This window comes from Kogia breviceps, chromosome X (genome assembly GCF_026419965.1).
Source record: "Kogia breviceps isolate mKogBre1 chromosome X, mKogBre1 haplotype 1, whole genome shotgun sequence".
NCBI lineage: Eukaryota > Metazoa > Chordata > Mammalia > Artiodactyla > Physeteridae > Kogia > Kogia breviceps.
The window spans coordinates 116604251-116632199 of NC_081330.1; the positions used below are offsets into that span (position 1 = coordinate 116604251).

At 42.2% G+C, this 27949-nt stretch overlaps 1 protein-coding gene across 1 annotated transcript in view; it reads right to left on the reverse strand.

The window, feature by feature from the left end:
- Positions 1–3822: 3822 nt before the first annotated feature.
- SMS (spermine synthase) overlaps positions 3823–27949 on the reverse strand; it is a 52045-nt gene continuing 27918 nt past the window's right edge. Inside the window, exons 6-11 of the mRNA XM_059051162.2 lie at positions 27685–27839; positions 26934–27023; positions 13853–13967; positions 12909–12988; positions 5763–5878; positions 3823–4346 (exon numbers count right to left, since the gene is read on the reverse strand). Coding sequence (XP_058907145.1) covers positions 4307–4346; positions 5763–5878; positions 12909–12988; positions 13853–13967; positions 26934–27023; positions 27685–27839 — 596 coding nt within the window. The 3' untranslated portion in view covers positions 3823–4306. The remainder of the gene's footprint in view (positions 4347–5762; positions 5879–12908; positions 12989–13852; positions 13968–26933; positions 27024–27684; positions 27840–27949) is intronic.

Genomic DNA, 27949 nt, shown 5'->3' on the forward strand with positions numbered 1-27949 from the left:
TTATTTTCACTAACCTCTAACTGAAATCTAGCATGTCCTTTAAGCATGAGCATAGGTCACAATCCATGTTAGCACGGACAGTACCTATGACTCTGTCAACAAGAGAAGTCAGATGCGTTCTTAGCACATTTCAGTTGCTGCAGATCTTCTATTTAGGCTCATTATGCTTCAAAATTACAATCTCTGACCCATAAATAGATCCAGCTATGTAGCAAGTTAGTAAAGCCCAAATATTAAATCAGACGTCTTTGAAAAGCATTGTAACCTGTCTCCTTGTAATCATATCTACTTTATGTATTAGAAAACATGCTTCTGAGGAGGGCCTCATAGGTTTCACCAGGTTGCCAGAGTTCACGGTACCAAAATGGTTGAGAAAGAACCCCTGATGTGAGCTTTCCGACAGCAAATTCAGAAGGCTAGAACCTTAATTCAGACTGCTACTAGCCACAGGACCCTTGGGCATATTTCAAATTTTGACTATTGGCCTACTCAGTGATAATCATAATTCAAACTATTTTAAAAGCAAGAGAATGTAAAGGAAAGTTGTGTATTCACCCAAGCACGGCACCGTAAAAGATTATGTGGTACAAAGACACTCAGCAACAGGGTGATACAGAAGGTTGTTAAGTGTAATGTCAAGGCCACGTAGCAGCTCAAATCAAATAAAGCTGCCCAGCTGGCCTCGCGAACAGTGCTACTTATGGTGCTGTTCCAGGACTGGGTAAGGAGCACGCCCTGCAGTGCAGACCCAACTAATGCTTTGTTCACTGACCAAGTCTTGCTGGGAACAAAACACTTCAGCTGAAGCAAACGAAACAATGTGCTTAGAACACAAAGAGCTGGTTGGCGCACCACACTTTGAATAATACTGCTCTAGAGTCTTGGGTACAGGCCAACGATACATCTCACACACACACAACCTTGACTCTCACCCTCACCCCCCCCACACACACACACCCTTCACCCTCCACCCTATCCCGGAAGTCATGGGAACAGAATAAAACTGATCATCTACTGAGACAAATGTAAACTCTTACGTCAGCAGTAGTTAAGCAAGAAGGTGTCTAGTCAACTGCACAGGAAGGAGCAGCACTGTCAACCCAGCCTTCCTCCAGCCCAGGTGGATCACCATTAATCAAATGTTTTAAATATCCAATCACATTTTCAGGAGAGGGCAGCATTACTTTTTTTTAATAAATGAGTTCTTGACATCTGCTGATGTGTTGACTAGAATTTAAACTACAGCCACATTTGTCTTGTCTTTAATTAAAAAGCAGCTATATATTACAGTGTATTCTATTTTAGAATATAAAGGAGACTACAGCAGTAAATAACACTACACCCATTAAAGTAATGTAACAGTGCTTGGATCTTATAACATTTCCTTAAAATGCAGCAAAAGTTGAGGTCGTTTTTAGTTATCGAGTTCAATCTGCATGCTTCCCTTTTAACAGTTACAAAGATGTTCAAAAAAACCCAGGCATCCTTTCTCTACTAGAAAGTAATGATTGTGCTCAGAATTCACCATTATCACACAGAATAAAAAAATTGCTTTCCATTCCCTTCTTTCTCCCATACCACATCCCTTAGTCTCTCCTGAATGTGTCTTCCATGGCCCGGTCCAACCGGATCCATCTCATTCCTAACTCTCAGCTCTTGGCAGGACCTACCTGGGTGTCATGAAATTCATCAGCAGATTTAGCCTCAGCCTCAAGCTAGTCTTCAAGTATAAAGTTATGCCACATATTAACAATACCATAGCTAGACAGCAGATACACTTGCTTTCTTTTCTAAAATGGAATAAAAAAGAAAACCCTGGGACTTCCCTGGTGGCGCAGTGGTTGAGAATCCGCCTGCCAATGCATGGGACATGGGTTCGAGCCCTGGTCCGGGAAGATCTCACATGCCGCGGAGCAACTAAGCCCATGTGCTACAACTACTAAGCCTGTGCTCTAGAGACCGCGAGTCACAACTACTGAAGCCAATGTGCCTAGAGCCCGTGCTCTACAACAGGAGGAGCCACTGCAATGAGAAGCCCGCGCACCACAACGAAGAGTAGCCCCTGCTCGCCGCAACTTGAGAAAGCCCATGCGCAGCAACAAAGACCCAACACAGCCATAAACAAAAATTTAAAAAAATAAAACCCTCTAATTCTATTTACCCCAAACTGTGTTCTAACAGTAGTAGTATCGTCATTTTTAATCTTACACAGTACACAGAGACTTTGAAAGCATAGAGTCGGAGGGCGGGGGTTGAGTAGGACTCTTTGCGGTACGCGGGCCTCTCACTGTTGTGGCCTCTCCCATTGCGGAGCACAGGCTCCGGACACGCAGACTCAGCGGCCATGGCTCACAGGCCCAGCCGCTCCGCGGCACATGGGATCCTCCCGGACCGGGGCACAAACCCGTGTTCCCTGCATCGGCAGGTGGACTCTCAACCACTGCACCACCAGGGAAGCCCGAGTAGGATTCTTAGTGTCTGCCTACCAATGCTGTTTTTAACCTCTATCACAAGAAAAATAATTGCTGAAAGCCAATCTAGTTCCCACGTGAGTCTAACTCCTTTATTATTTTTCCCCCATGCCAATCCAACAAAAAAAAGTAGACATATATTCATTTTTAAAGAATATCTGTTTCATACCATGAACCTATCTCAGGAGGAAGAATGGTCGGTTGACACTTACTCTGTCTCAAAACAGACACTGGCTATTTCATGTTTAATGCTTTGCCTATTGCAAATTCACTGTAAATGAACTCACTGCATTGATAAAGCATAAAACCTTTTAAAAAACAACAGGGGGACTTCCCTGGTGGTGCAGTGGTTAAGAATCTGCCTGCCAATGCAGGGGACACGGGTTCGAGCCCTGGTCCGGGAAGATCCCACATGCCGCGGAGCAACTAAGCCCGTGGGCCACAACTAGTGAGCCTGTGCTCTAGAGACCGCAAGGCACAACTACTGAAGCCCACGTGCCCTAGAGCCCACGCACCACAACTACTGAGCCCACACGCCGCACTACTGAAGCCCGCACACTCCAGGGCCCGCATGCCACAACTACTGAGCCTGTGTGCCGCAACTACTGAAGCCCACGCGCCTAGAGCCCGTGCTCCACAACAAGAGAAGCCACCGCAATGAGAAGCCCGCATGCCGCAACGAAGAGTAGCCCACGCTCGCCACAACTAGAGAAAGCCCGCAGGCAGCAACAGAGAGCCAAGACAGCCAAAAATAAATTTTAAAAATAAAAAAAATTTAAAAATTAAAGTTTGAAAAAAAAAGCGAAACAGGACAACCCAGTGATGTCCAACAATCCAGGTCAATATAACGTCACCTTTGATGTGGACTGTAACCGACAAGTACACTACCACGCTGTTGTTACACGTACTTCCTCAGGTGAGTTTCAGCTGCTCTTGCGGCTGTGGGCCCCTCCACAAGTGTCATCTATCTGTGCATCAAAAAACTCAGAAAACTTCACAGCAGCATTCCAAAGTGGTCTTTATTTTCACATCTAACACACCAATAAGAGTTGGAATAGAAAGAAGCTTCTGACTTTCAACTTTACAGTAAGGCCAAATCTTTTCCTATCCTTAGGTCAATTTTATAATGAAGAACTGGTGAATGTAATAGGTTGTGTGTCATTCACCACGGTGGTAAATGAAGTCATTACTGCTGTTCAAAAAAGGCCCTAAGGCCATCCTATTAGAAAGAGATAAATGGCACCCAGTGATATAACAGAACTAAAAAAAGACCAAGGAGACATCTTTGTTCCGTGAGATCAGAAGTGAGAAAGAGAAGACCTCGCTGAAATAAAACAACAGACACATGAAATTTCTCATTTGTAATTTTAATCGAAGCATTGCTATTCATTTTTTAAAGTCTTTCCTTATAAGCACCAAATTTTAATAACTATGTCAATTTGGGGGGAAAAGAAACTCCCGTCAAGAGCTTCCCTCCAGAAGAAAACAATGATGTTCATTCCTCCAAACAACCAAATTTGAAGTCTACCAAAACAGAAACAAAAAAAGCCCACACAGAAAAACAAAAACAAAAACAAAGATCACATTCTAGGGGTTCAGTGCATTTAGCAGCCTTCACTGTGCTGTCTAATCATCCTTCAGCTGACTTTCAAAAAAATAACACCCTAGCTCATCAAAATATACATTTTCCATTTGCTTTTTAAATTAAAAAATAATTAAAAAAAGGAAACTTGAAGGAATTCACAATCAATTGCCTGACTCCTTTCGATGTCATGTACAGCATACGAAGGTCAGGAAGGCTATTTGCAGCACACATGATTAGGGGAAATTGATTTTCAAGGTTTAGCTTTCTTCCAAACAGTGTAAAATACCCACCTGGACAAGGAGTCAAGGAATAACAACAGGTAATTCAAGGAAGAACAGGCATCACTTAAAATGTGTTTACTGGCCTACAAATTGGAAGATGGATGAAAGCTTCAGAGCTTACAGCACTGTGGTAATGAGAATGAAGGCCTCTTAAACAAGGGCACTTCGCAGCCAGGATGCCCACCACCTAGGACGTAGTGGGGTGGGGAGGGAGGGGCAGTAGCCGATGAGCAAAGAAAAGATTAAAGGGACACAAATATTCTCTCAGGTAACACTTCTGCTTCCAAGGACTCTAAAATGTTTTGGGGAATTAACATGAGAATGAGGAGAGGAGAGGAGAGACAAAGACAAGAGGGAGATGAGAAGTGGGGTGGCAGGACAGAGGAAGAGAGAAAGGAGGGAGGTGGGGGGAGGACAGGGAGCTAGGAAGAGAAGGGGAAAAGGTGGACCGATGGGGAGGAAGAGGAACCAGAGTGGAGCCAGAGGGTGAAAGCGCTTTCTCCAGGTGTTAACAACTGCTTTCTAACGTCTTTCACCGTATAAAGAAGAGCTGGCCATAACAAAAGCTCTGGAGAGGAACCCTGATGAACATGCTCGACTGTTCGCCAGGGAGAGGTGTCAGAGCTCTCCACGGGCCAGGAGGAACCTGGCAGCCCCTCCTCCCTGGGGGGCTGTCATGGTCACAGAGCTCAGGCTAGCAGGCAGCCATGAAACCTGCTCTCGCAGGAAGCTAGACCCTGCCACCTCCGGTAAGGTAGCTTTGGTCTACAGACCACACTCCGGTTTTTAGGAGGAAGAAATGCACTATGAATTTCCAACGACAATGCTTTCATTTGGCTTTTCTCTGGGTTCTTTTCCTATTTCCCTGGACTAACTTTACTAAGTGGAACTAATGGAGAACACCAACATTAACTCTGTGATGCCCACCATTATTTTTAGCTCTATCTCTACTGCAAATCAGAATCAAGTGAAGTGTAGAAACGAGTATTAAAGTGGGGTAATTTTAACAGAAAAGGACAATGAGCTGCTTCAGTCAGGCTGCTCCAGCTGGGACAGTGTCTAGACTGGGGATTCTGAAGCTTTAAAGTGCACATCAACCTCCTGGCAGGCTGGTCAAGACAGGTCACCGGGCCCCACCCTCCAGTGTTTCTGATCGGGCAGCAGGCTGGGGCTGGGCTCGAGAAACTAGTTCCCAGGGGATGCCACAGGTCTGGGGACTGCGTGTGAGAACCAGTGCTGCCAGACCATTAAAACCACCTGAGAAGCTGTGTCAGGCCACGCCCCAGCATCTGAGGGGTGGGGGGGCGGTTTACCAGGGCCTTACATGTACTATACAACTAATTCTGTTTCTTTAAAAGGTTAAACGGGCATGGTATTTACACAAAGGTTCTGATTTGGCAACACAATGATGTGGTCAAAGGATACAATTCCAAGTACGAAGGGACACAGACAATCTCCTTCGAGAATTCCACAGGACAATACAGGCGCCCCAGCTGTTCTTCGTAGAGTGACAGGGCTTCCGTCAAATTGACACAGTTCCCCTAAATCAAAGGGAGAAAAGCAAACAATAGGAGTCTTAAGTTCTACTGAGTGCTGCACTCATTTGAAGGTCTCTGATAAATGGGCAATTCTAGCCTTAGATAAAAGTTCATCTCTGAAAATGAGATAAGGTTTCTGTACTTTCACAAATTACACTGAGTTCTATTTATAGATCCATTAGCTCATTATCCTTCTACCTCACTTACCAAACCATTTCAAATTCTTCGAGTATGAAGCAACAGAAAGCAGTGAGACCAATTTCTCATTAGTGACAGTCACTGCCAACACAATGCAATTAGCAAAGATTCATACACATAGCCCATTCAAAATACGTTTTCCCAATAGTCACCACTGTGTTGAGAATGAAGTATCAAAGAGATAATGTTCTTCATTTCCAGAATGGCTTAAATTATAACCCTCTTAAGAGTCTAAGATGTTGACACAAAACTATATTCACACCTCTGTGCTTTCCTCCAAAATCTGTGATTTAAGGCATAAGAGAACAAAAGTCTATTCAGGATGTATACACTAAGGATATTCCCCAGTTCTACTCTTTATCAAACATTTTCTCTTGACTTCATTGTTCTAATATTTCTCCTTTTTTTGCCACCCCTTTTCTGTCTCCCCAGCAGGTAGGAGGGCTCAATGAAATATAGTGGAAGTCTGCTGGGAAAGATTTATTTTTTGAAATGCGTTCTTTTTTCAAATTGTTGAAATATAGTTGATTTACAATTTTGTGTTAGTTTCAGCTGTACAGCAAAGTGATTGGGTTATATACACTACATATATTATTATATATTATATATACATATATATATCTTTTCAGGTTATTTTCCATTATAGGTTATTATAAGATATTGAGTATAGTTCTCTCTGCTATACAGTAAGTCCTTGCTGTTTATCTATTTTATATATAGTAGTCTGTATCTATTAATCCCAAAGTCCTAATTTATCCCTCCTCCTCCCCTTTCCCCTTTGGTAACTATAAGTTTGTCTTCTATGTCTGTGAGTCTGTATCTCTTTTGTATATAGATTCATTTGTATTATTTTTTAGATTCCACATATAAGTGATATTTGATTCTGGACAATCAACGATAAATACAGTGACCCGACTCCTTCAACTTTCTTCCAGCCTCCAACTTAGATGGGATTTGTAGAGCTGCAGCAGCCACTCTATGACCATAAAAAAAAAAAGGTGAAGGGAATCAGAGATGCTGGCCAAGACACAGGAGAGCTGCTGAATGGATACAGTACCTGCGTAATTCTAGAGCAGTGATTCTCAATCTTTTTTTTTTTAACTTTAACTTATTTATTTATTTTTAGCTGCATTGGGTCTTCAATGCTGCGCACGGGCCTTCTCTAGTTGCGGTGAGCGGGGGCCACTCCTCACTGCGCTGGCCTCTCCTATGGCCGAGCACGGGCTCCAGGAGCACAGGCCTCAGTAGTTGTGGCACACGGGCTCATCAAATGCGGCTCGTGGGCTCCAGAGCGCAGGCTCAGTAGTTGTGGCACATGGGCTTAGCTGCTCCGCGGCATGTGAGATCCTCCCGGACCAGGGCTCGAACCTGCGTGCCCTGCATTGGCAGGCGGATTCCCAACCACTGCACCACCATGGAAGCCCGATTCTCAATCTTTAATGTATGTATGAATCGTAGGGAGCCTTATTAAAATGCTGATTTTCGTTCAGTAGATCTGGGGTAGGGTTTATCATTTGAGCACAATTTTCCCCCAAGGGCTTTTCATAATGGATTTAGAAAATAAGATGGATATTTAATACCAACTATTTCCTCTTAACCTCTAAAATTCTTATATATATATATATATATATATATATATTTTTTTTTTTTTTTAATTTGGTTGTGCAGGTCTTGGTTGCGGCAGGCATGCTCCTTAGCTGCGGCACATGTACTCCTTAGTTGTGGCTGGTGGGCTCCTTAGTTGCGGCTCGAGGGCTCCTTAGTTGCGGCATGCAAACTCTTAGTTGCGGCATGCGTGTGGGATCTAGTTCCCTGACCAAGGATCAAACCCGGGCCCCCTGCATTGGGAGCGTGGAGTTTAACCACTGTACCGCCAGGGAAGTCCCAACCTCTGAAGTTCTTAACATTTGGAAGACAACTGAATATATGTGCTGATCACATTCCTTCATAAGAACTTTGCTATCAATTTGCCTCAAAAATAGCCAAGTATAATGTAAGATGAAAATTATTCACAAATAAAGCAGCCTGTGATATAAGCGTTCCTGAGGATGGCTTTCAAAACCAAAGAACCAGTCAGTCACGGGCAGGTGGGTAGACAGAACTATTCCAAGGGCTGGCCTGGGCGGTTTTAACGTAGCACATTAGCTCAGCACATCGTCATCCTTCAGTGCCAGCCTGTTTAGTAACCCATCATCTAGGGTCCTGCAGTGGGAACTGGCCAAAGTGCCCTTGGCCAGCATATAATTTGGTTTCAACATCAAGTTCACCATGAGAGTACATAAACACCACATGTATAATTTAAGATTCACAAATAGAAAACACTGCCTGGTTGTTTTTAGAACACCTCACTACTGGGGAAGCTATAGAATGGAAATGCCACCAAGGTTCATAGTTCAAGGTTTTCCTTGCCATCTTAAAAACGACACCACGCTCTCTCTTTATAGAGTATATATGGGAAGTCCTCCTTACAAAGAATGTGGTAAAGAAACAGGATAGTTTCAATTTATGCTTCCCCAAAATTGTCAAAAAGCAGTTTAAAAAAGAAAACAAAAACCCACAGATACCTACCCCAAAAAAGTAATGTGATACATTTCACTTTTCTATATATTTAAATGGAACTACACTGTTCTTTTCTTAAGACACATGGAGGATGCATGATAACAACCTAATAGCAAAGAATTAAGAAGTTTCTCCTTGCCTCATGTTAGCTGCGGGTGACACTTGCTTTATTACTTTATAGATTTTAGTTCTGTTTGTATCTTTTAAACAGCTTGTGTGATTTCTGTAATATAAAAAGGTCTGGACTTCCCTGGTGGTCCAGTGGCTAAGACTCCGCACCCCCAAAGCAGCGTGCCCGGGTTCGATCCCTGGTCAGGGAACTTGATCCCACACGCATGCCACAACTAAGAGTTCGCATGCTGCAACTGAAAAGATCCCACATGCCGCGACTAAAAAAAAAAAGTCTGCAAGAATACCTCCTTAATGACACCATTTTTATCCAGTTCAAAAGCAAGCAAAAACAGTATGATGATTTAGGAGATCACACGTGTGTAAAACATCTATAAAGAACGCACAAGAGTAACTGAAACAAACAAACAAAAAAAATCACACTAAAAATGGGTTACTTCCAGAAGGCAGGAGGGCATTAAGGAGGAATGCAGACGAGTCAAGCGTACTGGTAACATCCACGACTGTGGGGGGAACGGCAGAGTTAATATCTTTGTACCATAACTAATATGAATATCACACACATATTTTTGTACTTTGAAATAACCTACAGTTTCTTTTTTAATGGGGGGGTGGGGGAACCTGCCTCCTAGTCCCACAAAAGCAATTCTTCCCTGCATTCAAATTCCCCTGGCCTGCCAGAGGTGGTTCGATGAATCCCCACACACTCCAGGACGCCTTCCCCAGCTGTATGGCCCGTAGGTAAGGCTGTCTTCAACCAGCCACAGTGACACTAGTGACATCATGAACTTGCCATTGTGATGCAAGCAGTTTTAGGCAGGAACGTTTAGCTTTTGTCAGTCACCAAGTTAACAAGCCAAACAACATTTCTGTCCCATCTTTTACCTTACTCCATTTCTATGCTACACGTTCAGGGAAGGGGGGTGGGTGTGAATTAAAGGTATCTCCTGAGTGTACCATGTGGTAGTTGAAGAAAGTATTACACTGTGGGAATGACATCAGTACATACTGAGTCAAACCACATTGCAGCTCTTGACTGCTGCTTCTTCAAAGGCCTATGTCCCCTTGGTCCATATGACACATTCAACCACCCAACATATTCTGGGATTCCTGGGTTATCATAAAAAGAGATCGCCTTGAGTTTCCAACTATAATGAATGCGGGCGTGGGAAGCATGTCCTAATACATCTTTTGGACAATTCTTAGAAACCAGCAGAGTCTTGAGTATTTAAGGTGACTGTTAGTAAACGTTGGTTGGCAAAGGCCAGGTTATCAAAGCCTGAATCATTAGTATTTAGGAATGGGCAGGGATGATCTGTCAAGTAAGCCTTTCTATTAGTTGTCCATACTGAGAAAGCAGTTCCCCAAGAAAGCAGTCTACCAGGTAAATACAACAAAAGAAAACAGTCACGCTTTCTTCCAAACTGTACCTATTCTCTACTACAAACTGACTTGTTTGTAGTAGATCCAAATTGTTTTCAGTCACTTTTTTTTTTTTTTTTTTTTTTTTTTTTTTTTTTTTTGCGGTACACAGGCCTCTCACTGTTGTGGCCTCTCCCGTTGCGGAGCACAGGCTCTGGACGCGCAGGCTCAGCGGCCATGGCTCACGGGCCCAGCCGCTCCGCAGCATGTGGGATCTTCCTGGACCGGGGCACAAACCTGTGTCCCCTGCATCGGCAGGCGGACTCTCAACCACTGCGCCACCAGGGAAGCCCTCAATCACTTCTGATTAAAGATGCCAGAGCCTCACATTCTCCCCAACTTAAGCTCCATGAGACTTCTACTTGCAGAAACATAAAAAGAACCAAATTCTATCAATATATGCTCTATTTGCAGAAACATAAAAAGAACCAAATTCTATCAATATATGCTCTGCTTGAGAAATATCCACTTATGAAAAACCCAACTCACTGAATTTGGGTTGCTTTTATAAGAATAAGACCACTTGGTTTGAGCAGGTTTCATTGTGAAGTTCCTGTAAAGCAGGGGTCAAAACCCTTTACAGGGTTCCTGTAAAGGGCCAGACAGAAAATATTTTAGGCTTTGCAGATCATATAGTTTACACCAAAAGTGCTCCAAAGCTGCTGCTGTAGCAAAAGCAGCCATGGACGCTCTGTAATGAATGGGCATGACTGTGTGCCAAGAAAACTGCAAAAACTAGCAATAGATGAGATCTGGCCCATGGCTTACGGACCCCTGGAGCCCTGGCTTTTAAAAAGTCAATTCTAGAGTGTGTTTTAAAAATCATTCTTAAGGGGCTTCCCTGGTGGCGCAGCGGTTGAGAGTCTGCCTGCCGATGCAGGGGACACGGGTTCGTGCCCCGGTCCGGGAAGATCCCACATGCCGCGGAGCGGCTGGGCCCGTGAGCCATGGCCGCTGAGCTTGCACGTCCGGAGCCTGTGCTCCGCAACGGGAGAGGCCACAACAGTGAGAGGCCTGTGTACCGCAAAAAAAAAAAAAAAAAAAAAAAAAAAAATCATTCTTAAGGATCAGGGTAAAAAAAAAGTCCATTCGTCAACAGTTGTCTGTTTCCTTGAAGCTTGGCAACACTTTCACCAAGTGCAAGGTCCAGGATTAATTACCCGTGCAGGGGGAGGAGGAAGAAAACAGGATGGGATGGAAACTAACTCAAGGTGTCTCTGAAGTTGCCAAGCTGTTTTCGGCACTATGAATCTCAGAGCATGTAAACTGGCTGGGGTCTGCTTAAAAATGCCTCCTCGGGAGAATAAAGTTAGGAGCTTTCTAGTAGTTCTTGACATTTAACTATAATATAATGCTTTTAAAAAGTTGCGGGGGGAGGTGGAATTCTCCTGAAAATGCTGAAGAATTAATTATAGGGACCAGAGTACAATACTGTTTATCTTCTGCTTACGAATCAAGGGATTTTTGTACCAAGTAAAAAGATGGATCATCAATTAGCTGCTTTTGCTGTCATTTTCGAAATGTTAAGGACTTTAGTAGGTTATATACATATGTATTTTTTATATATCAAGAAATACTAACTTCAAACCTTTTAAAATTAAGAATCGTCTAGAAAATGAGGAAAATACAATTTGCTTCCACCTGGTGGCAGCAGCTCATACTACAGCCGGAGCAGTTTATGAAATTATGTAGATGGCTTTTCCACTAAGAATCTCTTAGAGGATGAGGGGAAAACCACGGTCTGTGTCTCCATCTAGTGGCAGCAACTCATACTACAGCCAAAGCAGTCTATGAAATTATGCTGCTGGCTCTTCCACTAAGAGTTTCCTAAAGCAGCGGCCCCCAACCCTTTTGGCACCAGGGACCGGTTTTGTGGAAGACAGTTTTTCCACGGAAGGTGGGGGGATGGTTCAGGCGGTAACGCGGGCGATGGGGAGCAGCAGACGAAGCTTTGCTGGCTCACTCGCCGCTCCCCTCCTGCTGTGCGGCCCGGTTCCTTAACAGGCCACAGGCCGATACCGGCCCCGTGGCCTGGGAGTTGGAGACCGCTACCCTAGAGTTTGGGGGTGGGGAGGGGACTCACAGTCTGTGTCTCCATCTGGTGACGGCGGCTTAGACTACAGCCAAAGCCCAAGTTTAATAAATCGGAAGGTTGTGGTAACAGGACACAACAGAACTCATTAATTCCCTAAAAATGACAGGCCAGCTACTTACAAACTTACTGCTAGAGAACACAATCCAATTATACTGGTCTGTCCTTGAAATTTTTTTCAGTACAATATGGCTTTATCCACTTCTCTATTACATCTTCAACTACTTCCTTCCATATTGACAATGTTGGGGATGACAGAATTAAAATATTGCATAATTGCTCAATTGCTTTATCCCACATTACAAATATAACAACCTCAGAATAACAATACTAATACGTCACCACCAACATGATTACTGAAAATACACAGAAGATTTTTGCATATACTTGTCCCAGTCTCCCCCACTCACCACTATTTTTAGTAGGTGTACTATCCCTACATTGTCTGAGCATACAGCCATTACATACTATACGCACTCCCTTTTAAACTTCATTTAGTCTTAATTTTACAAGTAACTAAATAGTGCTGCCATTAGTCTTTATGTTAATGTCTCCTTAAGTATTTTGGCCGTGCGAAGCACAAAACATAAAATTTGAGAGTTCTGGGGAAAAAACACTTATGTAAGTCTATACCTGCGTAAAATATTTCCCATCCTGTTTCAATACTTTCATTGAGAGGTCAAGAATCAGTCTGAGAAACTCCCATGTGGAATCTGGATGTAAAAAAAACAATTAAGTTTTATAAACATGAGTTTGCGTGCATCAGAAACATCTACAGTCAAACATTCACATTAATATTCAACAATGCAAAAAATAAGAAAAAAAAAGAAATAGCCATGAGCTTCTTAAGACCCAATATTCGACGGCTTATTTGTGAATGACAGCATACTGTCACATATTTTGTGCCTTGGACACATGTGCACATAAACGCATACACAAGCAAGATCAAAAGCAAATGTGCACGTACGTAGCAGTGTTCTCACCATACCCATAAAGATCTGACACAAAGGCAGTGGATGAAATGTGGAAGACAACAGCTTTAAGTATGGGGGAAAGCAGCAACATCTCAAGAGAGAAACTGCAAGGGTGAGGGTCAGCGAGGGTCATCAGGTGGTGACCCGAGTATGGAAACACAGCAGGAAGACAAGGTAACAGAAAAAACATGAACACTGAAATCCTAAGCTAGCAGTGACTTCGAGTTGTGGTCTGAAAAGGGGAACTGTCTCTGGTGTTACTTAGAAAGGTCACCATATTGTCCCAGTACAGGTTAAAAAAATCACAGTATGTAAAAATAAGTTACCCACAAGCTAATGTCTCAATGATAGAACTATGAGTCATTTTATTTCACGCTTATTTCAAACAACTGAATTAATTTTTCTCATTTAATGGCAAAACAGGATTTGACCAAAGCCAAATCTAGCCATCTTTCCACCTCTGGTCTCAGTCTGACTACCTTTCATAAATGAAGGAACTTCACTAGACAATCTCTTAAGATCCTTTCAGTCTCACACGGTGCCAAGAAAAACGTTTCCATGAACATTATCTTGGTTAAAAAGAAAAAACAGAACATAATCTACCTTCTTCCGGAGATGTGGAGATTGGAACAGCTGTCAAATCATTAATCACATAATCAAACTCTCTCCCTTCTTTGGCGTACCTCTTCAGTACTGGAATACAGTCTTCTATTAGAACCTTCCAGAGAGAACAGGAACAGATGCAGGTGAGCCAACACATATGGAAGTAGTTAAAACACTTGTAGAAGGAAAGGGGAGACGCATGCGGGGACTGAGGGCCACAGCACCCTGCCGCACAAGCAAAAATGACTTCCACCCATACCTGCTAAGAGCTAAAATTCAGGATCTACTGCATGCTTTACAACTCCTCGCAGGTACTATTATCATCCTCATTTTACAAATAGAGACACAAACGAGAGGACACAAAGCCTGCTCAAAGGCACCGAATAAGAAACGGAGCCAAGAAACACACCTAGATCTGAAAAACAAGTTCACACTTTTAACTCTAATCTATACTGCCTCTCCTACTACATGTATTTTCTTCTACATTTAGTTTTTCTTTTATACTAAGCACTGAATGACTTTGTTGTCTATTGATTTATTTTTTGCATCTTACCTCTAATACCTCAAGTACTGATGTGTAATAAAGCCATGTGGTAAATGCCAGCTCTCACAATCACAGAGTTATTAACAAGTGGAGTATAGAAGGTAGGAGCTGGAATTCTCATACAGACTCCTTACAGTAAATACAGGAAATAAGTTAGGGGTTTGCCATCTTTGGAGTATTGAAGCTATGTGCTAGAGACCCACCTAGCTGTAGGCAAATTCCTGAACAAGAAAGCAGTTACTCTCCTTGTTTTTTCATTTTTCTACTTACAAAAAACATGTTCGTGTAACAACAACAACAAAAAAATCACATGTAACAAGTCAGAAATTGCGCTTGCCACAATTCCCTAAGATAAAGTGTTCCAGATCTTTTCCTATAAATGTTCTTACACATTTCCTCAAAACCACAATTCTTGAAGAAACTGGATCTTCCTGTCCGGTTGTTAACATAACTCGTTTCATTTAATGCATCAAGTGCAACCATGCAAAGATCTAGAAGGCACTAACACCTCAGCTGCCTCCAACTACATATCAGTCTTGTGTGACATGCTCAGTTTTCCCTTGTGCTCAGATAAAGTCTTGGGCACATTCACCTGCACATAAACACAAATGCTTGTTCTCGTTTGTATAACTTGGATCACACACATCATTTTGAACTTGGCAACTTTCACGTAACAGCATTCCAGGTAATGGTTTTTTAAAAATGTAACATACCACTAAAAATTCTATATATTCTTACCATCTTCAAGTCTTGGTCTCTACAAACACAGCCATAACAAACTTCCTTGTATAGATGACTGTTGCCCAGATGCCCAAACATTGGGTTGCCAGAACAAAAGGCATGTGTACTTTAATTTTTAATTCTGAAGGCAATTCTTGCTCCAGAAAGCACCTGTGTCCTTGCAGCCTTCCCAGTACTGGATGTTGTCCCTGTTGTTTTATTGAGTCCCTTGCTAACTTTTCACGAGAACTTCACGCCACCAATAGGGGTAAGCAGTTTGTCATAAGTTTGCAGGCTATTTGACTTTCGTCTTCTGAAAAGTACCAAGGAAAGCGAGTCCCCCTAAAGCCGAATTCCTCTGCCAACTTTATGATTAACCTCTCTATCCAAAACTTTATTCCCTTTCTTGTCCCACAACTGTTCCCCTCAAGCCTGAGTATCAAAGAAGGTGGGGGTGGGGGGGTGTTGAAACTGAGCAAGGCCCTGCGGGCCCCTCCCGGGTACGAAACCTTTCTGTAGCCCTACACCTAACAATCTGATACATAACTCTGCGAACTCTGACAGGAACTAAGGCCCCCAACCCAAGTGGAGGCTGGTAACTTCAGGCTGAGCACAAGCTCTTACAACCAGAAGACTGATGACTGAGAATCCAGTAACACCACCTGGTTACCTCACCACCAACCAATCAGAAGAAAACTACACACCCTGCAGCTCTCCCCTCAAATTTGCCTTAAAAAACTCTTCCCTGAAAACCCATTAGAGCTTGAGCTGCCTGTTCTTGCTTGGCCCTTGCAATAAACCTTTCTTTGCTCCAAACGCTGAAGTTTCAGTTTGTTTGGCCTCACTGTGTATCAGGCACACAAATCTGGTTTCACCAGTTTTGATGAGCCAACCAAGAGCCTGTGCCCATGACAGGTTGACACTGGCCAAGGGCAGCCTTCTTCCCTGACTCCCCAACAGCCACCAGAGTTCATTTCACTCAGAGCAACTTGGAGGGACTCTCCCTGGCGATGCCGGATACCAGCAGCCCTTTCGGCACAGGACTGTTTAGAACCAAGAAACATTCTGACCTATGGCCCGCCTTAGGTATCGGTTTGGGGTGAGTCTCTCCAGCATGCATGAGCTAGGAATTGTGAGTCAATCCAAATTCTCTTTCGGGAGTCAGACGAATCTGTTTGGAGACCTCCATCTGGGAGTGTGGGAGAGCAATTTTGAACTACACCTCATCTGATCTGTTGTCTATGCGACCGTATTTGGTTTTCATATCTGTGTATCAGTCAGTACTTGCATTGGCTGGTTGAGATATCTCTGGTAATGGAGCTCACTCACACTGACACCATGGTTATTCTTCCCTATTACACTGGCTTCGCCTACAGCAAAGAAATCTTCCCTTCTAGTTACAAAAAACATGTTCATGTAAAATAAAATAAAAAATAAATCACATGTAACAAGTCAGAAATCGAGCTTGACACAATTCCCTAAAATAAAGGGAATAGGGGACTAGGCTTGGTCATTTGGCTTCACCTCTGATAGGGCACTGGTTGGCTATCTCCCTTCCGGGGGCTAGGGAACTGTGACCCTGAGATTGTTCTGCACTGCACTGATTTGCTCTTTGCTTGGTATTCATGACCACAGCTCTGCTCCATCCTGTAGTCCCCTAGAGCACATTTTTCAGAACTGGGAGATCAGCTTTGCTCCCACAAATGAAAGAAAATGATATTTCATCCTAATACTGCCTGGCCTCATTATGCCTTGGGATCTGGACAACAATGGCCCTCTAAACTATGACAGCATATTTCAACTAGAACTGTTTTATAAAAGGGAAGTGAAATGGGGTGAAATTCCTTATGCATAGGCTTTTTTTTTTTTTTTTTTTTTGCAGTACGCGGGCCTCTCACTACCGTGGCCTCTCCCGCTGCGGAGCGCAGGCTCCGGACGCACAGGCTCAGCGGCCACGGCTCACGGGCCCAGCCGCTCCGCGGCATGTGGGATCCTCCCGGACCGGGGCACGAACCCGTATCCCCTGCATCAGCAGGCGGATTCTCAACCCCTGCGCCACCAGGCAAGCCCTATGTATATATAGGCTTTTATGCTGTGTTGTATATAAGTGAGCCTTTTGGAACTGGTTTGGCTTTTATTTTGGGTGTGGCCCTGAGTGTCTCGGTACACAAGTCCCAATCCTATTCTCTCTTCCTGGTTTTAACCCTCATTAAGGGAGTCTTGGTAACCTGAACGCTGATTCAACTTCATCTGTAAGGGAAGCATGTGAATGTGCGTGAGTGATATGTATTACTGTCTATTACTGTTATTGATTTAAACCGAATTGGCCACTTACAAACTGAAGGAAATCTCACCCTGAAAATGGCTAAGATGGGGCTCTTTTAATATTCCAAAACTGGTTTGTGTGTGTGCAGTTAGTAGTTAGCTACTACCTTCAAGATGAAAATGATCTACCCGGGTTCTCAGAAACTTTAATCGCCTGTGATCCCTGAGACGGAGGCTTTTTTTTTAAAGGCAAACAGGAAAACTTTTACATCTGTGTCTATATAGACATGTCTATGTGCACATTATAAATATGTGTCTATCTCCAAATGGCATTGCCAAGACTGGTTTGTGGATGAGTTCCATTTAACTGACCTAAAAAAAATTATGTGCTTTTTTAATAATTCTCAGAAATATAAAAAACTAGGGCTTCCCTGGTGGCGCAGTGGTTGAGAGTCCGCCTGCCAATGCAGGGGACACGGGTTCGTGCCCCAGGTCCTGGAAGATCCCACATGCTGCGGAGCGGCTGGGCCCGTGAGCCATGGCCGCTGGGCCTGCGCGTCCGGAGCCTGTGCGTCCAGAGCCTGTGCTCCGCAACGGGAGAGGCCACAACATTGAGAAGGCCGCGTACCGCCAAAAAAAAAAAAAAAGGCTGATGACGCATGCGCCCTTTTTGGCCAACTGCATCATTGTCGAAGTTCTGCCACTTTTCATGTGCTTTAAAGGTGAGTCCAATCTACCTCTAGAAAACTGGTTCCTGCAATTCTGCATTGCTTTCAATTCCTCTTCGTTGCCTTACCTCAATATATTTTTGGACGATAGTTATCATTTATAACCCTGCAGGTTTGCGAACTGCAGTGCCCCTGGGCTCCATTTTTCACCTCGCTTATTTGGGAGCTGGCCGCAAAACCACACGATTGCTTCAGGCCCTATTCTGGTGGGGGGGGTGGGGGAGGGGCAAGCTGATCCTTTGGTTAATTCTTCTTCCTGATTAGAAATTAGAATAACATGTGCCTGTCCAAACACCTAGAGCTAGTCTCTCACTGGTTCCCCCACTTCCCGTTCATCCTTCGGACAAATTGCAAACTGTACGAAACAGGAGGTTAAAGATGCTGGTTCTCCAAGTGGGGAGACTGTTATTAAAGCGGCTGGAATGGCAAACCCGAGAACCAGGAGGTGAAAAATGAGGTGCGTTTTAGAAACCTTTCCCGATCACAGTGTACCATCCTCTGGGTTTCCCATGCATGTGTTAGCTGTATGAAAATTCCCTTGAACCTGGAGAGTTGGGACCCATGGAATGGGTAGCACGCAGTATTACTTTAAGGGGTATGCATTTGCTCACCCAACTTCATCAATCCTCTCAGCCCCAAGACCGTCCAGCCTTATGTTTCATCCAGCTGTGGGTCTAGATGTGGTCAATCCAGGTTGCATCACAGCCCCTGAACGATTTTGTAAAAATTTCTCTCTTTCACTGTCTTTGTGGCTTTTTTGTAATTTATTTTTATAATGGGGTATCTGATTTTCACTACTGTGTTATGCCGCTTTACACCCACTTGATTCACTTACAGAGAGATATAAATACTTTCTTAAGATTCTTTTAAAAAAAAAAGAATAGGCTGATGCAAGACTGGAGTTTGGTTTTTTTGGTTTTCTCTCTCTGCTGGCAAAACAAAGTTTTCTTAGAATGCTAAGCTGCTTTCAATAAGAGTGTGAGTTTTTTTGCCTTTCTGAGGGATCTGACTGTATGTAACTTTCTATATTTGCCTTTGAGATCTTTTATTGTCACTTTGGTTAGGTGAATGGGTATTGTTTCACAATGACCTATGATCTTATTTGACCAGGTGTTTTAAAACTTTTTAATATTTTTGACAAACGTCCCAAATATCAACTTCTAACTGAAGTTCTTTTGACCTCCAGCTAAATTTAGGATGCTTCAGAAGAACCCTAAGGCATCTCAGAGATTAAATGAACTAGGATACTTCAGTATGTTACATTACATGGGAAGCACTGTCAAATGAATGTTAAGCCTTATCAGGTTATACGGTATGGGCAAATGTTTTTACATTCTTAAAATTATACAAAACACAACATTATAAATCAACTATACTCCAATAAATTTTTTTTAATTATATGGGATTTCTCAAAGTCTGGTGTGGCCTGATAAAATGTTACTCATAATTCTAGTTATTATAACCAAGTTTTTTGTCAATTACATTGGGATCAGGTGTTTAACTATACCTTTTAAATCTTGTCACTCAGTTACTGTTTTACTGTTTTTGCAAAAATGCTTCATCTTCAAGAAGATTCACAGAAAGGACTTTTTGACATGTCCAAGTCTCATAAATTTCAGGTATCGATGAACTGGGTAAGCAATTACAGAATCCTAACAGAAAAACCTGGTGGCTTCATAAACACTGTTAACAAAGGATTACTGAGTGAACTGGTGAATATGGTTATAATTTTTATGGTTTTTGTCTAAAATACTACTGGTTTTGATCTGCGTTTTCCAGATATAAGGAAACACTTCCCCTCAAGCTAATTATGACTTACAGCAACAAAACAATGATTTTTTTTTTTCTACCTGAGCCCTCCAAAAATTGGCAACTCAGATTTCCCAGCAACCTTATCAAGGTGAACAAGAAAGGTCACTACCTGACAAGCGCAGGAGTCTCAAGATGTTTTGGAGACCTCTAGAAGAGAGGAATTCACCCAGATCTACAGACACGGCAGGCACAATCTGTGGCAAGCCCTTGGCATAGCTTTCCTGGCCCTGAGGGGCCTTTTAAAAATTCAGTCTGGGATTCCTTATGAAAAGTTCCAGCACAGCCAATTTAAAGGATCAATTACACGTATGTAAATAATCAGACCAAGTTTGTGAAAGTCTGATTTTAACAATTTGGCTAAAATATTTGGTAAAAGATGAGGGTAATTTTGGAGAAAGACTGTTTCAATAGATATTAAATTCTAGTTCTGTTGGGGTATTTATTACCCAAGACTTACTTCCCAGACAGCTCCTTGTTATACAGTTGTAAAATTTACTCGAATTATTAAAGACACTGAGTTTGTTTCTGAAGCTTATAACAGCAATCTATCTTGAGATGAAGATCAGCTGTCCCATGGCCTGTGTGTGACAAGGCCCTATCAAAATTGAAAGCTACTGTGTTAACCACATTGTTGCCCCCAATGTTCAGGAGAGAAAATTTTCTAGTGAAGTTGTCCGGGTATAACTACTCATACATGACATATATCATTGTTAGCTTTAAGTCTACTGCTAAAAGCACATACACATTGCTTGTGTTACAATTTGGTATAATTAACTAAATGTGTAGCCTATGAAATGTTTCACCATTAGCATACCTCTGAGCCTGTTGACAGTATCTGATTAGTTTTCCCCCAAAGTAGATACCTAGGCAAATTTATATAAACAAAAAGGAGGCCTAGCACAGAAAAACATGAGAGACCCAGGGGGAGGCAGCAACCACCCTGACATCGAGGGACAAGTACTTTGGTCTACTGAAAGATATGAAATCAAAAGGGGAAATGATAGAAAAATCTTCACATATGGAAGTACGGGGGAGTCATTCTGGCTTACACACAAACTTAAACACAAGTTTAGGTTTAACTTAAACTTTACTGACCAGAGCGGCCTGGTCATATGGTACATATGCTTTGGCCATTGAGGAGGGGAATAAGTTTGTCAAGTCAAAATGGAAGAGATGTGGTTCAGACATCCAAGGTAGAACTAGGTGGCCTTTGAGGAAATGATTTTAGACACATCTGTCTTGTTGATAACTTGAATTTTCTGAACTGTTTCAAACTCTGGGATACCACAAGCCATTCTCAAAGTAGTGCCCACTGGCAGCTGCAACCCCCTCTCTCAAGGTCTCCTCTTGTAACTATTAAATTTTTTAGACAATGAAATTGCTTTAGATCACACATTAGCAGAAAAAGGAGACATGTAATGGCCAATAGTTTCTTTCATGTATGTTAATATCACATCAAAAGTTATAACCTACTTAGGGGGAGACTTGTAACCAGTTAATCTTATTTTATCTAAGTGCCAGGTCCAGATTGGTTTTCAGGCTCATTCTTCTTAATTTCTCAGGGAATGATATCTATTTTCCAAAGTCTGTTTGGGTTGTCACTACTACTCCTAACTAGATCTGGCACACCAAAACAGTGGACTACAAAACTGAGATCTTTTTTTTTTTAAGATTTTTTTTGATGTGGACCATTTTTAAAGTCTTTAATGAATTTGTTACAATATTGCTTCTGTTTTATGTTTTGGTTTTTTGGCCATGAGGCATGTGGGATCCTAGCTCCCAGACCACAGATGGAACCTGTACCCGCCCCCTGCATTGGAAGGTGAAGTCTTAACCACTGGACCACCAGGTAAGTCCCAGGAACTGAGATCTTAATCATACAAGACTTGGATTCAAGACTTGGAACTTGGGGCTTCCCTGGTGGCGCAGTGGTTGAGAATCCGCCTGCCGATGCAGGGGACACGGGTTCGTGCCCCGGTCCGGGAAGATCCCACATGCCGCAGAGCGGCTGGGCCCGTGAGCCATGGCCGCTGAGCCTGTGCGTCCGGAGCCTGTGCTCCACAACGGGAGAGGCCACAACAGTGAGGCCCGCATACCACAAAAAAAAAAAAGACTTGGAACTTGGGAGTATTTCCAATTCAGTGTCCATTTCCCAAGGTGAGGCAGGACTATGCCCCATTTTAGCAGGAAGTAGCCAGACAGGTCATCACCCCATTCCCTCAAAGATTTGGAGAAGGTTGAAACAGGAGTGGGGGATTAAAACTGAGTCATCTCCCCAGCCCCCAAAAGTGGACTCCCTCAGTGGAGTTTATGATTAACCCCTTTATCCAAAAGTTTATTCCCTTTCTTATCCCACACCTGTTCCCATCAAGACTAAGGAGTATCAAAGAAAAGGAGAAATTTAAAGTGAGTGGGGCACCGCAGGCCCCTCCCAGGTACAAATCTTTGTGTCCCTATAGATAACAATCTGATACATTACTGAGTTCTTAACCAGGAACTAAAGCCCCCACCCAAGCAGAGAACAATAACTTCAGGCTGTGCACAAGCACATGGACCCAGCCTGGCTGAAACAAGATGGCTGATGATTGAGATTTCTGGAACACCACCCTGTTACCATCAACCAGAGGAAGGTCACAGACCCTGCAGCCCTTCCCCCAAATTTTGCCCGTAAAACCACTTCCCTAGACACCACCAGGGAGTTCGGGTCTTTATAACATGAGCTGCCTGTTCTTTGCTTGCCCTTTGCAATAAACTTTGCTCCAAATTCCATGTCCGTTTGTTTGGCCTCACTGTGCACTGGGCACACGAACTTGGGGTCTACAACACCAGTTCATATCCTTTACACCTTTAGTTAATATTTTAAAATTTTAGTAGGGGCTCTTTGTATTATTAAAATGATTAACTCCCTATCATGTTTGTTGCCATTATTTTCAGACTTTTGGCTTTGTTTATATAGTATGACGTTATTAGTTATTGGTTTCTTGTCTTTCATTATGAGGTTTCCCAACTCCAAGGTTAGATACTCTAAATTTCTCTAAATGTATTGGTTTTAGAATCTAGAGCCTAAGTAATCTGAAATTATTTTTTCTATGGCTTCTAGGGTTAATTTTGTTCTCATGCAGATGGACAGCCCATTATGTTGACATTTACTAAATCAACTAAATCTTTTCCCAAACTGAAAACACCTTAGTCCATATATTAGCTTTGTGTCTACACAAACACCAAGGTGTGGTCAAGTCTCTGTGCCATACTTCTTTCTATATATGTCATCATCATACTTCCTATTTGCTTACTGTACTTCACAGTAAATTAATAAGAGGGCAAATCTCCCTTCACTGTGATCATTTTTTAATTTTTTCTTGGCTAGTCTTAGATAATTATGGTTTCAAGAGAACTTCAAAATCATTTGGTCTAATGCTAAAAACCCCCTTGGGGGTTATGGTACTTTTTCATCTAAGAAATAACTTGTCTCTCCACATATTCACACTTCAGTTGCTTGTCTTTGAATAAGATCTTAACATAATTCTATCAGTCTCAAAATCATGCTTTTAAAATTTATTCCTAGTATTAACTGCTCATTATTTTGAAAAGGATTTCTGGCCCACACTCAATTTCCATTCAAACTTTTGCATTTAGAATAAGGAAAAAAGTCTTCGTCTGCCTTTATCCTATCGCTACACCAAATTCTCATGAATTCAACTTGTTTTCTAGATGAGTTTTCTATATTTTGTGAGTATTCATATCCTCTGCAAGTAATGTGATCCTATGTTGATACTGTTTTCATTTTCCTACCTTACTGCATTAACGATTCAAAAACAAGGTTAAACAGAGCATCCTCTTCTAGTTCCTAGTTTAGTGGAAACCGCTTATGTATTTTGCCATTTAATCCAGTATCTTTACATTTCTGATCATTTCTGATTATGTTTAGGTAGTTTCCCTTCTCTTGCAATTTTCTTACCAAGTTTTTATTAAGACTGCTAAATATTCTCAAATGGTTTGTCACCTGTTAATACCAAATTATTTTATTATTTTTATAATGGATTGTGTTGCAAACAGATTTAAGATTCATATATTTATACTTAACTAAATTTTTTTGGACATAATTGAAAATTCTTCAAACTGCTAGATTTACTGCTTATGAATCTATTTTCTAAAAAAGGATAACATTAATTATGTTTTATAAATGAAAAACAGTTACAAGGACCTGGTATTTTTTTAATGGTAGTATTTTAATGGCTAAGGGGCTTGCCTACTGCTGTCCCACAGACCAGGAACCCCCACACCTTTAGAGCGCCAGGAAAACTCTCAGCTTCAGAAGAATTTTTCAGACTCCCCCTGGTGGCTGTTCTGTTCCTGAAAGGGAACTCCACAGTACTGAAGGTTTAGGTTTGCGGTTCTTGTTATATTTTTTTCTTAATCCATAAGTCAACCTAAGGAGCCGCCGGGGAGACATGAATTTGAACCATTCCTCTAAAGTTACCCTATAAATTGCCCTTTAAACTCTCTAAACTTACTGTCTTCATCTACAAAATAGAAACAGTAGCCACTTGATACAGATGTGAGGATTAACACTTTAGGCAGAGGGTCTGGCTAACAATGCGAACATTTGCAAACAATGGTAATTTTTAGCTCATTGTGAAAAGTCTGTCAGGCTCTGAACCTAAATTCCCTCTTCTTTTTCATGTGTACAGCATTCTATTTTGACTTCCATGTATACTACAGCATGCTCACTGGCAAAAGCAGTTTCCATCCATTACCACACAGTTTGATCCCCTTCAACCATTTCACCCTCCCCTACCCCTTCCCCTCTGGGAAGCAATATTCTGTTCTCTGTATCCATGTATTTTTATTTGGTTTGGTTTGTTCCTTTACTTAAATTTTTTTTATATTCCACATGAGTGAAATCAGTATTTTTACAGTATTTTTTTCTCCAACTGGCTTTCAGCCAAGTGGAAATAATATCCTCAAGGTTCACCCATGTTGTCACAAATGTCAAGATTTCATTCTTTTTTTATGGCTGAGTAGGATTCTATTGTGTATATATATATATACACCACATCTTTATCCGTTCATCTGCTGATGGACAGTTAGGGTGCTTCCATATCTTGGCTATTGTAAATAATGTTGCAATAAACATGGAGGTGCACGTATCTTTTCGAATTAGTGTTACCCTTTTCTTCAAATAAACACCCAAGAATGGAACTGCTGCATCCTCCCTCCCTTTTTAAACTTTCCAACAGTGTTAAGTGAAATACGTACTTTCTTTCCCTTTTGCCCATAAAATTATCACAACTTCATTTTAACATGGATATAAGTTCTCTATTTAAAAAATTAACACATGGGGCTTCCCTGGCGGCGCAGTGGTTGAGAATCCGCCGGCCAATGCAGGGGACACGGGTTCGTGCCCCGGTCCGGGAAGATCCCACATGCCGCGGAGCGGCTGGACCCGTGAGCCATGGCCGCTGGGCCTGCGGGTCCGGAGCCTGTGCTCCGCAACGGGAGAGGCCACAACAGTGAGAGGCCCGCGTACCGCAAAAAAAAAAAAATTAACACATGTACCATGAAATCAAATTTGGATACACACATATTTGAGAACATGGGTAGGTGTAGGTAATTTACTAACAAATGAAAGCATTCATTTATATGTTTATAAAACTAGAGGTACACATTTAAGATTCTGGTCAAATAAAAATATGCATTTGCTTAGTTATGCTGCTCTACCAAATAATGTACGTATGGGCACCTAACATATGAATCCTCAAAATGCAATATAAAATATATCCTACAAACTCTAATGATCAGTCAACTTACAAGCACAGGAGAGTTTAGGAACTTATTTGCTTAGCAAGAAGCAATTATTCCTACATCAAACATCGTCTACACCCTCTAATTAATACCTTATTTCCTTCTCAAAGAGCCAGACAGAGAGAGACTCAGGCTAAAGAGACTAAAGTCAAAAGTGGTGGTTGCCAGGTCATAAAAAGGGACATGGCATCTTTTATACAAGAATGAATTAATGTTATTAAATTCAAAGAATCTGGACTTAGCCATTTCTTTCTTTCTTTCTTCTTTTTGAACTATATGTACACACCGCCCCTGAATACAAATGTATATAGGATTCACATGAAGAGAAAAAAGGATAGCAGAACAGGCTACCTCAAAGTACGGTGCTTTGGCATATTGAACATTTTGAGCTGTAGGCACCTGAAAAACAGCAAATGTAGGGAGAGGCTTTCTCTGAACTCCCCTTTATCTGCCTAAAAGACAGCTCCTCCAAAAGGAATTCAACAGTCATAGATCCCCTCCCCGAGGAATTCAACCAGGGAAGATGGCCTCATCACAGCAGATGAGGCTGACACCACACCCAGACAAACTCTGTCACAAACTATCATACCTCTTTTTCTACTCTTCTAAGGGCCCTGTTCATTTTTCCTGAGTCACTTACTCTCCCTTAAGACACCTACATCCCTCTGTCAATATTAGGATCATTTTTAAGCCTAAATTCTAAAGCTACCTCTGAGTTGCTCATTTTTCTGTGCATCTCCCATAAATACATGAGTTTAAAACATTTCATAACTTGTTTTTCCTCTTGTTAGTCTTTTATTACGGGGGTCTCAGGCAAGTACTAGAAGGGTGGAGGGAAAACTTTTCCTCCCCTACAAGATGACCTATCATCTTGATTATTTATCTTCTTATCCAATTATACTTAAAGCTGTTTTCAGAAGGCACAGTTCTGGGCTACCCTGGTGGCGCAGTGGTTGAGAATCTGCCTGCCGATGCAGGGGATACGGGTTCGTGCCCCGGTCCGGGAAGATCCCACATGCCACGGAGCGGCTGGGCCCGTGAGCCATGGCCGCTGAGCCTGCGCGTCTGGAGCCTGTGCTCCGCAACGGGAGAGGCCACAACAGAGAGAGGCCCACGTAGCACAAAAAAAAAAAGACAGAAGGCACAGTTCTGATCAACATATTATCAGTTGACATAATAAAAAACATTATCTGATAAATATAATTACCTGATAGCAGTCTCCTTTAAGATTGTCTAGGACATCACCACATGTTTTTCGCATGTATTTCTTACATCCGTCAATCACCATTTGGTCAATGTTCGAAACAGGTTAAGGAGAAACTTCCCCTGGATTTGGATGTAACAAAGAATTCTGAAATATACTTTTTAAAAAGGTTAAGATGGGGCTTCCCTGGTGGCGCAGTGGTGGCAAGTCCTCCTGCCAATGCAGGGGACGCGGGTTCGTGTCCCGCCCGGCCCGGGAAGATCCCACATGCCACGGAGCGGCCGGGCCCATGAGCCATGGCCGCTGAGCCTGCGTGTGCAGAGCCTGTGCTCCACAACAGGAGAGGCCACAACAGTGAGGGGCCCACGTACCACATAAAATAAAAAGGTTAAGATGAACATAACATTTTTTTAACACTAGTTTGGGTAAGTTTAAAAAACGATAAATGAGACAATGACTTCATTTGTGCACCAAGGACACTTCAAAAGGAACTCAATTTTCTTCTAATGAAGAAGCCATTTCAGCAATTGCTGAACAGTAGACACAGTACAAATGTTACTTGCTCTTTAATTCTCAACTCTGCTTCTTTGTTGGTGGCCATATAAAAAGGTACTGGTACTAAGTGGAAAAGTTTGTTCAAGGTAGTCTTTATAACACATTTACCTCGTAACATTAACTTGAGTCTTAAGACAAAAAACGAGGAAGAAAACAAACAAAGCCCACTTAACTTGATCTCTTATACGACAAAGGATATCTCTACCATAGTGACCATCTTTGGTTTCAGTTTGACTATTTCACATAATATGCCCCCATCTCCGCCTCCTAGAATCAGTACATCTTTGCCAGTGTAATCTTCTTTGCCACTACCCATGATGGCCCGGGTATATGCCAGATCACTTTCCGCCAAATCTAGGGAGAAGAAACATCCAAAATGGTGACTCTAACCAAAGCCATACACCACCTGACTTATCATACCAGAAAAGTGCTAGAATCTAGAAAATTCAGAATTTTTCATTTTC